We start from the raw sequence: 17,955 nt of genomic DNA, 5'->3' as shown, positions 1-17,955 counted from the left end.
CTTTTTTTTTTTTTTTTTTGAGGTACTGGGGGTGGAACCCAGGGGCTTTTCTCATTTGGAAACAGGGCCTCACTAAGTAGCTGAGGCTGGCTTTGAACCTGTGCAATCCTTCTGTCTCAGCCTCTCAAGTGCTGGGTTTACAAGCATGCGCCACCACGCCCTGCATATTTTTCAGTCCTTTTATTTTTTGAAACAGGGTTTCACTGACTTGCGAAGGGCATTGCTAAGTAGCTGAGGCTTTCTGCGAACTGTGATTCTCCAGTTTCCGCCTCCCAAATGCTGGGATTACAAGCATGAGCCACCACGCCTGGCTAAAATTTAGATCATTTTAAACCAATGTTTTTATTTTACTGCACCATTTTTAAAAACCATTTAAAATCCTTTATATAGCTAGGTAAGTGAAAATCCCAAAGAAATCTGTCCATACTTGTTCTCAATAAAATAAGTTACTACTTTAAGGAAGCTGACAATACTTAGCTGCCATCAAAAACTTTATTAAAGCCAGGTGCAGGAATGTACACTTGTAATACTAGTACTTGGGAAACTGAGACAGGAAGATCACAAGTTCCAGGACAGCCTCAGCAACTTAATGGGGTTCTGCAACTTAGTCAGGCCCTGTTTCAAAAACTATGGCTGGGAGTGTAGCTCAGAGATAGAATGCCTTTGGGTTCAATCCTCAGTAACACACACACACACACACACACACACACACACACACACACACACACACTTTATTAGAGAAGAAAATTTAAAAAAAAACATGAGAAATAAGCAAAGCACAACTTGTAACATTGCATACAATATCAAACTATCTCTGTCCAAATATTGTGTATATATGTTCATTAAAAAAAAACTAACAATATACCAAAGGGTTAATTCTTCTAATGGTGAAAAAAAATTTAAGTCTCATTAAGATGCATCAAGAAAGCATGGAATTTCTATTAAAACATTCTTGGTTTTATTAAGCAATTTATTTGATTCTTTACAAAAAACTAAAATACAAGTTGATTTGTATGCAAATATAAGGGATAATTGACAGCCTACATCAGGAAAAATCTCACTAACATACATCCAAAGTTCACTCTATTTATGTTTCTAAAGAATAAAAAAAAAAAAAAAGCCTTTCAAAAAGTTGGAAAGAATTACACAAAGAGCCAAGTGCAATGGCATATGCATGTAAACCCGGCAACTCAGGAGGCTGAGGTAGGAAGATCACAAGGTTTTCAAGGCCAGCCTCAACAACTTGGCAAGATAATCTCTTAAAAAGGGTTGAGTAGGTAGCTCAGTGGTAGAATGCCTGAGTTCAAGCCGTTGTACCACAAAAACAAAGAATAACATACAAACAGAAAATGTGATTTTATTTTACTGGTAGTGGGGATTGAATCCAGGGGCATTCCATCTCCAAGCTATACATACAGTAACTAAGCAACCAAGCAACTAAGTTGCGGAGGGTTTTGCTAAACTGCTGAGAATCAGTTCTTTCCTGCAATCCTATCTCAGGTTCACAAATACTGGAATTACAGGTGTGTACCACCTTACCCAGTTTTATTTTCCTTTTCAAATTACATTTTCACTCAATATTGAGCTATATTCTCCAATAGTGTCAGATGTTACTTTACACGTATAAAGAATCATCTGAGAAGTTGAGCAGACTATTTAGACATCGAATCTGTACTGCAGCAACATACCTGGAGTATTGCTCATAGCAGCAGTAGTGCTGGCCAACACAGGCGTAACAACTGGAGGAGGTATTCCTGCAGCCATATCCAAAAGCGGTTGAATTATCTCACTCTTAAATACATTATTCTTCTGCCACAGGTTTAATACTCTCACTATTTTACTCTAGAAGAAAAAAAGGTATACAATATTTTCATGTTTTATTTCAAAACCATAGCACATTCATTTCATTAGGCTATTTGGGCACAAATGAAAAGGAGAGATTTAAACATTTGTTACTTTATACCACTGAAATTGTTTTCCACCATTCTGCACCTGTTAACCTTAACTCACTTGAAAAAAAAATCATGTTAATTCTGATATATACACAAGAAAGATGAAAGCTTAGCTTAAGGCAGAGATGACAACAAGGCTCTGCCTTCTATGTATACAATAGTAATGAGACGGATAGTGTGGCTGCCTACAGAACTATCCAAACAATTCTGAGATAGTCAGGATTTCTCAGTACTAAAATTATACCTAAAGTTGATTTTAACTTTGTCTCATACAATGTTCATCTTCTGAACAAATAAGTAACCTCAGTACAAAGTCCTCATGTGATTTTCATTCTACAAACTAAAGATAGAAGATATTTCCTCATACAAGAACTTAAACGGGACAGGGATGTAAACTCAGTGGTGAAGCACAAAGCCCTGGGTTTGATCTCCACCCTCAAAACACAACAAAAATGAATTTTAAAAATTAGTTCATTCCTTTCTAAGCACTTTGCCATAAATACCACTTCCCTTCTGCCATTTTAAACTAGGGACGGGAAAGTTTCTGTATGAGCAGACTCCGAATGCTCTCTTCTCCATTCTCCATGTTTACTATTCTTTCCTACCTTCTTCTCTCCTTGTTGAGGATGGTCAATGCCATACTGGCATTATTTATTCATGCTTTCAGAATGCTAAGTCATGCTGTATATGTATAGTGGGTCCACATTATTTCTTTTTTTACAATAATCTGAGAGGCCTTTTTCATTCTATTAAAAAAAAAAAAAACTTGCTTGCTACTAACAAGCAGACTCAACACTGCTGAATCATCTCAAGAGTGTTCTTTTCTACCTGATAACCCCTCAACTGCAGCACTGCATCCAGGTCACAATCTCCCCTAGCGTCTCAATGTAGTTCAATCCAACTTACTCCATTTGCCACCATATAGATACATACTTTTTGTTTACTCTCACCCCTTCCTGGATTACCTAAGAATCCAGAGTGCTTCGTGTTTCTGGTTCCAGCCGGTTATATAACATTTATACGGCTGCTACAAACTTCAGATATATGCTATCTACACAGCTTTTTCATTAACCCTGGCTTGGGGCCAGCCGTGTCAACTTAAAATGAGACTGTACACCATAAGGCCTCTTAGGTTCCTTTTCTCAGTTTTAAACTGTTTAGCGTGATTGGTTAGTATTTGTGTGTGTGTTGCACATGCATGTTTGGGGCAGGAGTGACAGGGAATGAACTCAGAGCATTCTACCTGAGAGCTATACTCACAGCTCTGTTTTTCATTTTCGTTTTCTTTTCTTTCTTTTTATTTTTTGAAACAGGCTCACTAGGTTGATGAGCATCTCACTACTTGCTGAGGCTGTCTTCAAACATCAAATTGTACTGTCCCATCCTCCTAAGAAGTGGGATTACCGATGTGTGCCACCACACCTGACTTGGCTAGTACTTTTTTTTTTTTTTTTTTTTTTTTGGTGGTACTGGGGTTCCTGGAAGTCCTTCTACCTCCACGCTTCCCAGACGTAATTTTTATGTTTTATTTGGAAACAGGGTCTCTTAAGCCAGCAAGGCTGGCTTCGAACCTCCTGTCTCTGCCTCCCAAGCACGGGGATTACAAGCATGTGCCATCATGCCCGGCCTTGGCTAGTACTTTTAAGGTCATAAAAGCCCTCAAATGTTGAGCATCTTAGGAGTTATGCCTTATTTATTAGTTATAGCAATATTATAAAGCAGTTTAATTGCTTATGTGTCCTATTTTTGCTACAAAAGAGATTTCCTATGAAATTTCACTTAGTTGTGAAATTATGTTTAATTATGTTCTGTATATTATAAGATTAAAAAGACTAAGTTCTATATCTGGGGTAATTCTGAAATCTAATAACATATTTAACAATATGTAGAGAAAATCTGACAAGGAAAATTTCTACAGTATTAGTTGTATGAATGTTTTACAGATCCTAAAAACTGCAGATTTATACACAATATAATATGTCCAACAAAGAAGAATGCTCTCAAGATGTTCTACGGTATTTCATAAGAAACATCAAGTGGCCTTTTTTATTACAACCTTGCTTCTTGAAATACAATAAGTTTACCCAGAGTATACATTTTAGAGTAACACTATCCTGAATCCACATTGTCACTGAAAGTATGATTGTATAATAACTATTTCCTTAAAATCAGCATTGAACAATTTGACTCAAATATTCAACACATTAAAGTTGTGAATAAGAGCTAACTACTAATTACTACTAATTCTGAGGTTACTTACTACATTAAGAAAAATTTAACAGAGACCATTATCAAGTATAAAAAAGAATACTAGTTAAATGATTCATTTTGAAATAATGAAATATCAATGTTCAGAATAAAGACCTCATTCATTCTTAAACTCTTCATAATGTTAGTGAGGTATTTAAAAATTACACCTAATGTATTAACTTTTATATTTCAAATGAGGCATAAGAAAATTACAAAACTTCTTTACATCTTATTTGATTACTTCTCACTGTATCACGTGAGTCCTTATATTTTTATGCTTTATATAAAGATCTGTTTCTAAGACCCCTTACTCATAACAGACTTCACAATAAGCAGTACCTAACAACCATCATTCTACACATAAACAAATACTGCTTTATCTTTTATGGAGACAAGTGCATTAATGTAATCTTTCTTCCTGTGGTTTAAAAAAAGTCCTATTTCATAAACACTATTATAAGTTATATTACATTATTAAATCTACAAACTGAAGACTGATTTATTTTAGTTAATAAGAAACTCAGGCCCAAATTGGTGAAATTTCTAGAAAGTGTTAGGGTAATCAAAGTGTTAGGTTACTTTGAAAAATGTTTACATAATTTTTATATTTTTATTGGTGCATTGTAATTATATATCATAGTGAAATATAAAGTGATAAAAAACATACATACAGACATCACTTGATGTATTTCCCTGCACAACCCATCTAGTTCCTCTTAAAGTATGTGTGTGTGTGGGTGGGGGGTTTACTAGGCATTAACCCAGGGGCATTCTATCTCTGAGCTACAATCCTAGACCTATTTTATTTATATTTTTTAATTTGGAAACAGGGTCTCACTCTGTTGTGGAGGGCCTCACTAAGCTGCTGAGGCTGGCCACAAACCTGTGATCCTCCTGTTCTCCTAAATGCTAGGATTACAATTGTTCGCCACAATGCCCAGCTCTAAAATTTCAAATTAATAAACTATTTTAGATGGGATTCTACAGTATCTATTTTAACAATTGATAGATCACTTAAAATTTAAAACAGCCTTTTTGCCTGTACAGAAGTATCAATGTACCAAAACAATTAAAAACAAATGCTGTCTCAAAAAGTATATCGAAAAATAGTTAACAAAAAATTCTTATCTGAGTACACTGGTACACGTATATAATACCCCAGTACTTGGAAAACTGAAACAAAAAGATTACAGGTTCGAGACCAGCCAAGGTGACTTAGCAAGACCTGTTTCAATAGGCAGAAGGCTGGGGGTATACCTCAGTAGTAGAGTACTTTTGGGTTCAATTCCCACTACTACACAAAAAAGAATCCACGCCTATCCATTTTTAAAAGGTTATATAAGAGTTAAATGCTTTGTGGAGAGCTTTTAGGTCTTTGTGTTTCTTCTTACAACAACCACTGTTCTTTACCTTTTCCTACTTAATCAACATTGCATTGAATCCTGTCAGAAATCATGTCTACATGTCTAAATGAAGCCAAGCATGGTGGTGCACGCTTGTAATTGCAGTACTTGGGAGGCTGAGACAGGAATTCTCCACCGCTTAGTGAGACTCAAAAATAAATAATAAAAAATAGGGCAGGGGTGGTATCACAGAGGTAGAATGCCCCTGGGTTCAATCCCCAGCACTTAAAAAAAGTTCCAAAATAGCCTCCAAAATAAGTACCCTAATATCTTAAGGAAAATATAAATCACTCTTATTTTTTTTTGTCCTAGATGCAAAGTTTTCTTTTTCTTGCTAATGATACAATATTTACATATTCAGATTCAGGAAACTTAGTGTTGGTTTCTAATACTTTAATGAAATTATACCCAAAAAATTTTTATATGCAATTATTTTTTATTAATTGCTTGGCAAATGCATTTTTCACAAACACAGAAAAGGTACACATCAACTCAAGTCAAATAATCAACAATCCTGAATTGGCTGTATGGGCAAATAAATGCCTAATATAATTCCAAAAGCTTATTGTACCCAATTTCTTAAACAGCAGTTGCTTCCATAAATTAAAAAGTAACAAAACCAACTACATCTTTCTAATCTAAAAAATTCTAAGAACAAAATGAATATGGGTATTATATATTCAAATTAGGAATAAAGAGTAAATCATAAAGCCATATGTTAACATCATCTGAAGATTTAAGACCATATGTTAAGATCATCTAAAGACTCTTAAGATCAAAACCAGAAGAGCTAAAGAATCTAAGACCAATGTATTTACATATACATTACCCTCTTGGTCTCAGAGGATATAAATATCCTTATACAAAACAGCAGCATACCTTGTCATCCCCAGGGCAGCGATATAAATTCTGGAAAGTGCTAATGATGTTATTACTAAATCTGGGTGCAAAAACATCCTTTTCTTGACCAAACTGATGTCGGGATTGTCGCACAATGGAGTCAATAACATAAAGTCCAGGTACTTTGTATTCTGGTTTACACTGATGAGAAAAAGAATAGAAAGGGAATAAAATAGAAAAGGTAAAATTCTTGATAGACAAAAATGATCATAAGTTCTATACAAATACAGAAGCACTGCTCATGCTGTAATGAATATTCAGAGACTGACTATTCCACACCATCTGTCTCTGGAATGACATTTTACAGAATCTATTTTGGCTACTCTACACATTCAGATCAATTGCCAGTCACCTAAGTTCCAAAACAATAATGCATAACTGGTCTCAATGATAAAAAAACAAACTGATAAAGTGTTGTTACAGTGAAAAAAAATTGCTTAATTATTTCCAACGGCTACATGGAAGGAAGAAGTAAATTCAGGAAAGAACTCTAGGGAATGCGCCATTTTATTTCAGTGTGCAGCACACAACAAAGAGGCTTCTACATCAATGAAAGAACATCAAATGGCAAATCACAACATTCTAAACACGTGAAATAGTTTCAATTTCTCCTCAAATAACATATATATTAAAAATAGAGGTAAGATACTACCATTGTAATTTTGGGAATCTATCCTATTAAAACATCTTTCAGCCACTTCACTGGCTAGTATTTCTCAACCATCTTTTCTGGGATTCATTTTATGGAATATAAAAGTCCTCCAACTTTCTAGCCACAGGGCTTCGGAGCCTATGTAGTTAGGTAAGCACAATGAAGACTTCTTTCACTCATCAAGCTTACTGCTCCTCTTTTGACTCCATACCCCAAAACATAAGAAAACCTGCTATAGCATCTCATGCAGATCTTGAGAAAGCTCGACCAGGGCAAAGCTCGATCTATGCAACGGCATCGATCCCCCATGAAGTATGTCTAGCATTCCTTTCTTCATAAAATTATTTTAAGATTATTTGGATTAATATGTATAATTAAAATTTTATGTATAAACATTATAACTAAAACTGATGGGCAGCAGCTTGTAAGAAACTCAGGCAGCAAAGATTTTTTCCCAAGAATAAAGTTATTGGGCCAAACATTAAGTTTAAACTGACCTTAGTTTGAGCCACTGTATAAGATTAGGTTTGAGTCAGCCTTGTGAAGTGAGACAAAGGATGCTATGATTATTTAAATGTCTGACACCCTTGCCCTAAACTCTATATAAAAAATAAAACTTTTTCCGTCCTTGGAGATCCTGCTTGTATGGCTATGCCCTTGCTTTTCTGCCAAAAAATAAAATACAAAAATTATAACAAATCCTAAATAAAATGGAAAAGACTGATCTCGTGTGGCGATTCTTCTCTCATCGACCTCGGCTCTTTCTCACCAACACATGAACCTCGACTCGTGCTAGGGCTGGACCCCAGCAAAAATCTGCTTTTAAGACATATGTTGATTAAAATCAGAACAGGTTGCTGGGCGTGGTGGATTACGCTTGTAATCCTCGCGCTTGGGAGGCTGAGACAGGAGAATCGCACAGGTTCGAAGCCAGCCTCAGCTACTGAGTGAGGCTCTCAGCAACTTAGTGAGACCCAAATAAAATATAAAATAGGCCTAGGAATATAGCCCAGAGGTAGAAAGCATCTGGGTTCCACCCCCAGTACCATCAAAATAAACAAAGTAAACAAACAAACAAACAAATAAATAAATGAAAAATAAAATCAGAGCAGGTTCATTTTGTGGTATAATAAGGTTAAATATTTTATCCAAATTTATTTTCTAAAAAATTACACATGGCACTAAAATGAAACTATTTTTCCTTCAGGTTTCATACTTTTATTGGTGCATTACAAGTGTGCATCAGAATGAGGTTCAAAGTCCTACAAAACACACGCACAGAGGTCTTGCTGAGCTACCCTTCTGATCCCACGCTGCTGCCCCTGCTCTGCAGAAGAGGGAGGGCTGCACCGCATGGCTGACCACTGCTCCGTTCTTCACCTCTTCCTTTTCCCTTCCTCACATCCTTTCCCCGTCCTCTTCCACTATCCCAGTGCTCTCTTTTCTCAATTATCTAAAATTCCTTTTGTTTCCTATTTTCTCTCCAGCTTCCACAAATGAGAGAAAACATTGGACCCTTGGCTTTCTGAGACTGACTAATCTCGCTTAGCTTAATATTCTCTAGTTCCATCAATTTGCCTACAAATGACATAATAACAAAACTGTGTTCTTTAAAGGCTCCTCTTAGAAATTAACAGTGAGAAAAAACCCTTCAACTCAACCCTAACAAACACAAGTTTCTGAATGAGGTTTCCCGTCAAGACAATGATGGTTTCATTCTGTAAAAAGGATAGAGGCATTTAATTTGCTCCTTAAGATCCTTTTTAAAAAATCTTATCCTTAAACATCTTTGTTAATCCAAGAAAATAATGAGAAATTTAACATCAATTCAAAGAAATGTACCCTAAGATTTTGGTTTATTCAGTGCTGAAATTCTTTCCTAAAAGGGCAATAAATGTTTGGTGTGGGCCGGGCGTGGTGGCGCACGCTTGTAATCCCCGCGCTTGGGAGGCGGAGACAGGAGGATCGCGCAGGTTCGAAGCCAGCCGCGTGCGCTGGCTTAGGAGACCCTGTTTCTAAATAAAAATATAAAAATAGGTCTGGGAGTGTAGCCCAGAGGTAGAAGGGCTTCCAGGAACCCCAGTACCACCAAAAAAAAAAAAAAAAAAAAAATGTTTGGTGTGTGGGCATTTAAAAGTCTTAGGTTAAACTAATGGATCAAAATATTGTTTAAAAACTGGAATATTACCCTTCAGTTCAGGTTTCTTGCCAAGCCTATCTTCATTTAATTACCATGCATTCAAAGAAATACCCACCTATCCAAGCTAATAATACATTTCAGTAAACAAAAAAATTTAAACTTAATGAGAACCAGGACATTAACTTTATGAAAAACAAAAACAAAAACAATGCAGGGCATGTTGGCACATGCTTCTAGTTCCAGCACTTGGGAGGCGGAGACAAAAGGACAGCAGGTTCAAAGTCAGCCTTGGCGACTCGCTGAGGCTCTCAACCACCTAGTGATAAACTATTTCCAAATAAGACACAAAATCGGGCTAGGGGTATGGCTTGGAAGTAGAATGCCTCTGAGTTCAATCCCCAGTATCAAAATTTTTTTTAAATTAAAAAATATATATACATATTTCATATTCCCCAATACAACATACGTAAATGCTTAATAATTATTAACTGACTAGAATTTTAATTTCCCCAAAGGCAGAAAATAATCCTAAATGTGATGCGTTATTTTACACAAGTGATTATCTTGAGATTAAGGCTAAGGAGAATCTATTGGTTGCTTTAAGATAAGAGTTTTAAGATTAATACTGAGGGATAAGTAAAGCAAATAATTAGTGGGTTGTATTTTTAGGAAGTCTTTTCCTTTGACTTCTATCAGAAATCCCTGATTATAAACTTACAATACAGAAGAACCATGAGTACACACTACAATAAATTTGCCTTTATGGCCAAATGTGAAGATTTGAAGCTTGAAAAATATATTTGCACTTTTATTAATAGTAAGAAGGAAAAAACTATTTCTTCTCTAGTTATCTTCTGATATGGTATATATTAACAAATTGTGGGGATTTCATATAAGATGGCAAAATTTTTCTTAGATAAAATGTTTTAAATAACCTTAATACCTGGTAAACTTGGCTAAACCACCAATTAGACAATTGAGAAAAGAAGCCAAAGAAATATGAACTACTTTATTTTGTCAAATTCTATTAGACTGAAAACACAAATCCTAAGTCCTTCCAATGACCTGTTATATATTATTTAGTCTTAAAATAATTTTTAGAAAGCTGTATCAGACGTGGTGGCACACACTTGTAATTCCAGTACTTGAGAGGCTGAAACAGGAGAATTGCGCAGGTTTGAAGCCAGCCCCAACAGCTTAGTGAGGCTCTCAGCAACTTACCGAGACCCTGTTTCCAAATAAAAATATAAAACAGGGCTGGGAGTGTAGCCCAGAGGTAGAAGGCCTTTGGTTCTACTTCCAGTACCACACACAAAAAAAATAGAAGCTGTGTCAGACTAAATTTTTTATAGAAATGCCATGTTCAAAAGATATTCTAATAATTTCCAATTTCTCAAACTTCAAAGAAAGAGCCTTTGGGAGAAAGGGAAAAACAGGGAGAGTACGAGCTTAAATGGATTTGTGTAACTTTCATCCTACAACCCAACTGGCATCTGCAGCTACCATGAGCCAGGGCTGTGTTATGGTTTGGATATAAAATGTCCCACCAAGAAGCTCAGTGTCACGCAATGCAGCCAGGTTTGGAGGGAGATGGCAGGAGGTGGATCCTTGGGGATATGGCTTTAAGGACTGTATCTTAGCCTTAACCAACCCCCTCTTGCTTCCTGGCCAGGAGGCAAGAGATGCATTTCCTCCACCATGCCCCCTGGAACCCAACCACTGAGTCATTTCTACCTTGGAGCTAGCCAACATGGATGAACCTTTAAAACTGGGATCCAATAACTGTCTCTTCCTCTAAGTTAATTCTTGTTGAGTATTTAGGTTGCAGCAATGAAAAAACAAACTGATTTACATTGTTTAATCAAAAAGCCCTCTAGTTAATTAGGGCTATGTACTTTGCAAAATATAAATAAACTTTACATAATAATCCAATGAGAATTTCTACTGCACCTCCAACTACTACAAGTTGATATTAAAGAAAACGACTTTAGAATGGTGAAACAGAAGTGGCTATCCCTGTAAGACACTGACTGGTACTGCTGGTGGCATGTGAGGAAGAGGATCATCCGGGTACAGTCGTGCCTGACACTACACGAGCAATTTTTCTTTTCTCTGCTTATTAAAAAGCTTGACATTTGAGTTGCCAACATTTCGTAGCGCTGGCAGCAAAACTTCGTAATTTCTAGTCTGTACAGTGAGCATAAATTCAGCAGGTGGGAGCTGCAGTAAGACTAAGCTTTTTCTTGGCTTAAAAATAATTCCTTTGTGCCACAGAAATACAATGAACTTTTACCTTACATAAAAAAGTTAATACATATAAGAGGAGTAATATACTGAGAGGTCACGAGCAACTATGATCAAGCTTAACAATTCTAGAATTTGCTCCAAATGTTTTCTCACCAGTTCTTTAGCTATTCCTTTAAAGATTTTGTTGCTACTATTTCTTTTTCTGTAGATTATTTTAAGAATCTCCCAATACCCCCAAAAAATACATACAATGGTAAACATAATTTTTCTAATTATCTGCCTTTCTGGAGACTCTAATACATACCCAACGTGTACCCCACTTCTGCATTGGTCTCTGCTTTAAAAAGAAAAATCCTAGCTCTGCCAGTGTTTGTGACCTTGGGAACTTTCTTGAAGAAGAGGCACAGGGTACAAGTTTCCAGCAGATTCCCTAGACCCTTTCAAGCCTGTCCGTGGGTCTCTCCAGGTTTCAATAAAGCTGCATTAGTAACTCTAAGTGTATCACTACTTATCCTCCTTCCAAAAGATTGAAAAGGTTCAACATTATACTTTAGTTCACATGGAGAATGTTACAATAATGCAGTAAATTCTCTTCATTCATTTAAAGTAAGCATGCAGTCTAGAAGACTGAGTATTTTATCAGATTAACTACCATTTATGTTACAAATCCTCTTATACCATCCTTACTCTACATGTGTCAATGTAGAACAAGGAAAAAACATTTGCTAGTCTATTTAAGCTAAGAATGCTGTTTCAGTATATAACTTACGGTTAATTTTTATGTCGTCAAACAGATTGGAAGTTATCATCAACAGGGCAATAACATATCCTTAAACTCCCCTGGGTTTTGTAAGCAGCAAACCAGCATTAGTTGACAGTGCATTACTGATCATTCGAGATTATTTTTCATTTAAATTTTACAGTTTCAAGACCCTGCCAACTGGGTGTGGTGGCTTTTACCTCTAATTCCAGAATTTGGAAGGCTAAGAGAATCACAGATTCAAGGCCAGGCTAAGCAACTCAGTGACACCTTGTTTCAAAATAAAATATAAACAAACAAGTAATAGAGCTGGGGATATAGCTCATAAGTAGAACACCCCTGGCTTCAAATCTAATAATACACCCCCCAGGCACACACACACACACCCTATCAGTTAAGAAATACTTTTAAAATCATGGGAGCCGGGCATGGTGGCGCATGATTGTAATCCCAGCATTCAGGAGGTGGAGACCAGAGGATCTGGGTTTGCAGACAGCCTAAAAGACAGCCCTTCACAACTCAGTGAAACCCTGTTTCAAAAAATAAAGAGAATAAAAATAGGACTGGGGGTGTAACTCGGAGGTACAATGCCCCTGGGTTCCACCCTCAGTACCGCTTTAAAAAAAAAAAAAAAAGCAAACAGGCCGAGTGTGGTGGCACACACTTGTAATCCCAGTATTTGGGAGGCTAAAACAGGAAGATCGCAAGTTCACAGTCAGCCTCAGTTATTTAGTGAGGCCCTCTGCAACTTATGAGACTCTGCTTCAAAAATAAATTAAAAAATAAGGCTGGGAATGTAAGTCAGAGGTAGAATGGCCTCAGTTCAATCCTCAGTACTTAAAAAAAATTTCATGGGAAATGTCATATACTTTCCTTAATACTTGTCCAAAAGTGTTTCCTAGGATTTTTTGTTTCATTTATGTAGGATAATAACTATAAAAAGCCCTGAGAATACTATGTGATGCCTGTAACGTCTGCAAACCTAAGGTAATTTACATGATAGCTTCCACTTCTCTATGGAGAAAAAAAAAAAACAACTATGTCTCAGACTTTATGGATATCCAGTATTAGTTTACAAAAGGTTTAACAAGAACTAAACATATTTAATACATTTGACAAAGCCTATTTGATCTTCACCACTAACTCTAAACCAATCTGCATAGTATTTTTAAAGAAAATAGAAGTTAACTATACAACTTATTTCAGAAATATTACTACAAAATAGGAAGAAAGATGTTATATGTTCTTCTAGATGGCACACTAAATACTTCTGTCTTATTTTTAAAAACCTGTGATATAAGCTCCTCCCCCCAAAAAAAGCATGAAACCTCAGAAATTCCTAAAGAGCAATATGCATTTCCATAGTACCTAAAGCTGGAAGAAGACAGTGGGGAATCACTAACCCCTCTCTCCTCTTCATATTTAAAGAGAACACCAGTAAGAAAGCAAGAAGTTAAAGGTGACCATTCTTCTCTGATGTGGAGTTATCACTGAAGGATGATGGGAGAAGGGTGGTGGAGTTTGAGTAAGAAGAAAGTATCACCTCAGCTCCTCACAAAGTAAACAAAGCTAAACAAATTCAAGTTTTATACGCCACTTAATTATTTGAGGTTGAACTAGAGGTGATATAATAATGAATCTTAAGAAAAATAACAGTAGTCAAAAAACAACCCAATATTTTAAAGATGTAGTAATAGGATATGGTTTTGCTCTTTTTAGATTACTAAATTTTGTTCTAAACGATGAGTCCTTAAGAGTCTAAAAACAAGATTTAAAGCTTACTGAAATTTAAGTTATTGAGTCAAGGCAATTCCTTAATGTTGTTGAAAATAACCATAGCTCACTGGATTGTAACCATACCAAGTGTTGGCAAAAATGAGGAAAAACAAAATCCCACACATTACAAAGTGGTAGTAAATTAATACAACCACTATAAAACCAATTTGGTATTAAAATAGCCAAGTTGAAGAAATGCATATCAGTTCCATTCATACAGAAATGTAAACTGCATCAAGTTATAGTTGAACTAAAAAGTAGAAAACCCACATCCACAGCCCTATATCAATAAACAGTGGAATGGGTAAGATGAAACATTTGATAAAATATTTACAGCAGGGAATAGTAAAAAGTACTGCTATATACAACAGGGACGAATCCTAAGCATTATGTTGGTGAATAAAAGCACTGTACCCAACACAATACGTAATACAGAATTCTATCATGTGAAATTAAAAAGTACTAAGAATTCATACTAGACTAGGGATTAATTCAGTGCTCTTGCCTAACATGCCCAAGGCATCGAAAAAAAAAAAAATTCATACTTACATGTACGATAGTACTGTCAGCGATTAGACAGTATAAAAGGCATAAATGTAAAATATCTTGTACCTGTATTATATGTAGTAGCAACCATGATTCATTGGAATTTACTTTAATAATTTATTCATATTTACCCTAATCTAGTATGAATTCTTAAACAGTAGTTTAATGTACTTTTTAATTTCACATGATAGAATTCTGTATTATGTATTCTATTGGGTACAGTGCTTTTATTCACCAACATAATGTTTAGGATTCATCCCTATAACATACTTGTATATGGCAGTACCTTTTAGTATTCCCTGTTGTAAATATTTTAGCATTATTTTATTTTATAAATTATTTTACCTGAAATTTCAACAAATTATTTTATTTTAAGTAAAACTATAATGGCAAGGATATACATAGAAGCCTGATTGGCTACTTGGTAGGGATTGCAGGATGTGATCAAGAAGAGGCAACTGGAGATGGCAGGCTTCAGAGTTTAATTTCTTGAAATGAGAAGAAATTACAAAAGTGTTTGGGACTTAGACTTAATCTAAACTATCCTTAGGTAAAGAAATTTTACAAAAAGAACATATACAAAGTAAGAATATGGACTTTCACTCCTCTGTGCCCAGCTGCCCAAATCGTCCGGTGCCCCATCCCAAGGGCAACAGAGCGCCCACGATATAAACACGCTGTCTTGGAACCCTGCTCCCTATGTGAAAGAAGAGCGGTAATTCAAATACAAGAACCAACTTTCAACAGAGACTCTAACCTTCCTTTGAGGGAATACCAAAGGGCAGAAATACATGTACCAAAAGAGGACCGCGCCAGGCATGTAACCCTAGTACTTGGGAGGCTGAGACAGGATTGCAGGTTCAAGGACAGCCTCAGTAACTTATGAGACTATCAGCAATCTAGCAATACTTTTGTCTGAACAAAAAATAAAAAGGAGGGGGGATGTAGCTCAGAGGTAGTATGCTAGTATGCTCCTGAGTTCAATTCCCAGTATTGCCACCACCACAGAAAAGAAAAGAAAAGAAAAGAAAAGAAAAGAAAAGAAAAGAAAAGAAAAGAAAAGAAAAGAAAAGAGAAAAAAAGACCAACTGTTTTGGTTTGGCTTTGCTTAAGAAAATATACACACTAGTATCAACCATCCATATACAATGTGCATACAAATGTTAGATTAAGTTTCTGGAAAACCAAACACTTTAACTATGATAATGCACACAGTACTTAGTACAATTTTTCCAACTATTACTGAGTAAATGTTACATGAAAATAATAATCAATGGCACTCCTTGCTCTCACTGATAAATGAAGGCAAGAGTAATCCTTCTACAGACTTATCAGAACCTAGAAAACATTTTGCTGACCTTAGAATACCTAAGAGCAACCACAGTGTCAGTGAACTTATTTGACAAATATCAGATTTTTATCATAATAGCAGCTATGAGAATTCAATCTTATTCTCAATTCAGTGGACATATTTACTTGTAGTATTCATGCAAAAAAGCAGGCGATTTCATATGGGTAAAACGTTTGCTACACTGTAAATATTTTTTAAATGAAATTGAAGAATTCACTTTTGCATTTCAAACAAGCAAATAACAGGAATGATTAACTATGGACAGTAGAAAAAAACAGCAAATCATGAAGTCTCTGAATTAAAAAAAAATATATTCTTCATGGCTCAAGATAATTAACTGGTTGTTTATAAGGCAACTATAAGAACTTTGAGATAGAGCTGACCCACAATAGTTTTAGAACTAGTCTTATAAAGTCTCCCAATATGTTTAAAATGTTTGGATATTTGGCCTTTGCTTCTGTTATATAAAGGTAAAATTTATAATTTGTTTGGCAAAATTCATTATGACATAAGGCAAAAACAGCATATTTTTTCAAAGAGTCACCCCAACTGCAAAATAGGAAGTTTTTTGTTAATTTTTCATTTATTGCCATAACTCATTAGTTGACATAAAGATCTTTCATGATGAAAACATGGAATCACAGTTAACACATTACCAAGCTACGGCCACACCTCTCTCCTTTACTTGCGATCTTTTCCTTTTGTAGTAGTGGTAGTACTGGGGATTGAATCCAGGGGCATTCTACCTGAGCTATACAACTCCAGCCTTTGCTAAGGCTGGTCTCAAACCTGAGATTCTACTGTTTCAGCCTCTCAGTGAGATTATAGGCATGCACCACCATACCCAGGGTGTTATTTCTTTATGACAGGTGAAGAAACTATAAAATGCTAGAGCCATTCTGAAAAACAATAATAATAATAATAATAATAATGATAATAATAATAATAATTATTATTATTATTATTATTATTATTATTATTATTTGGTGGTACTGGGGTTCCTGGAAGCCCTTCTACTTCCGGGCTACACTCCCAGACCTATTTTTACATTTTTATTTTAAAAACAGAGTCTCCTAAGCCAGAGCGCGCAGCTGGCTTCGAACCTGCGTGATCCTCCTGTCTCTGCTTCCCAAGCACAGGGATTACAAGCGTGCGCCACCACGCCCGGCAACAATTCAGTATTTGTTTATAAAATAAAACCAAGACTTACCACCTACCCCAGAGAAATAATACTCACTTGAAATCTTGTACATGGATGTTCCTAAAATCTTTATTCAAAAGTGAGAAACAATCCAGAGGGTCTTCAATAGGCGAATGGTTAAACTGCAGTACATTCATACGTTAGTCACCTGCTTTCAGGTCAGCTCGGTCTGGCTTGGGAGGAGCACAAACTGCCCACCCAAGTGGAAACTTTTCCACTTGGTAACAATTTGGTCCAAGGAACAAATGGACCAATAACTAGGGGTCCTGACTAAAAGCAGAGACCCTGACAATTTCCTTTTACCCTTTCCTTTCCTGATTCATCTGTGACTACCTTAGTGTTATTCTCTGACTCACCCCACTGACTGCTTTGCTATTTCCTGTTATTAATAATTTCTAATAAAATTTTGGTTATAACCCTCAATAAAAGCAAGATGTGGAAGGGCAGTAGGAAGAGAAACATCGCTCTCCTCCCGGCCTCCCCAGCTGCCATGTGAATTCCACTGTCATTCATGTGAGAGACTACTTCGACTCAATCGGCATTAGCACCCCCCACTACAAATGATGTTCAAGGTAGGCCAAGAAACCTAACACGTTCCAGTGAGTCTCTTGCATCCATTTGACTGCCAAGGTCACAACCAGTCTAGAAGGGGATTCCTCAGGTCCGGGTGGCATTTGGGAAATAATCTGTCTTATATTTATTGTTTGCTTACACAGGGAGTGGAGGTTGTTGTTTTCTTTGCTTGGGCTCTTGTTAAGAATGCCCCTTCTGTAAAAG

General features: G+C 36.1%; 1 protein-coding gene across 1 annotated transcript in view; it reads right to left on the bottom strand.

Moving 5' to 3' along the window:
- SCAF8 (SR-related CTD associated factor 8) overlaps positions 1-17,955 on the bottom strand; it is a gene marked incomplete at both ends in the record, with an annotated part of 103,297 nt that overhangs the window by 44,340 nt on the left and 41,002 nt on the right. Inside the window, 2 exon segments of the mRNA XM_080699833.1 lie at positions 1,689-1,842; positions 6,485-6,646. Coding sequence (XP_080555959.1) covers positions 1,689-1,842; positions 6,485-6,646 — 316 coding nt within the window.

This window comes from Muscardinus avellanarius (genome assembly GCF_963383645.1).
Source record: "Muscardinus avellanarius genome assembly, chromosome: 8".
NCBI lineage: Eukaryota > Metazoa > Chordata > Mammalia > Rodentia > Gliridae > Muscardinus > Muscardinus avellanarius.
The sequence above is the reverse complement of the archived record's forward strand: the minus strand, read 5'-3'. Positions and strand labels throughout refer to the sequence as shown.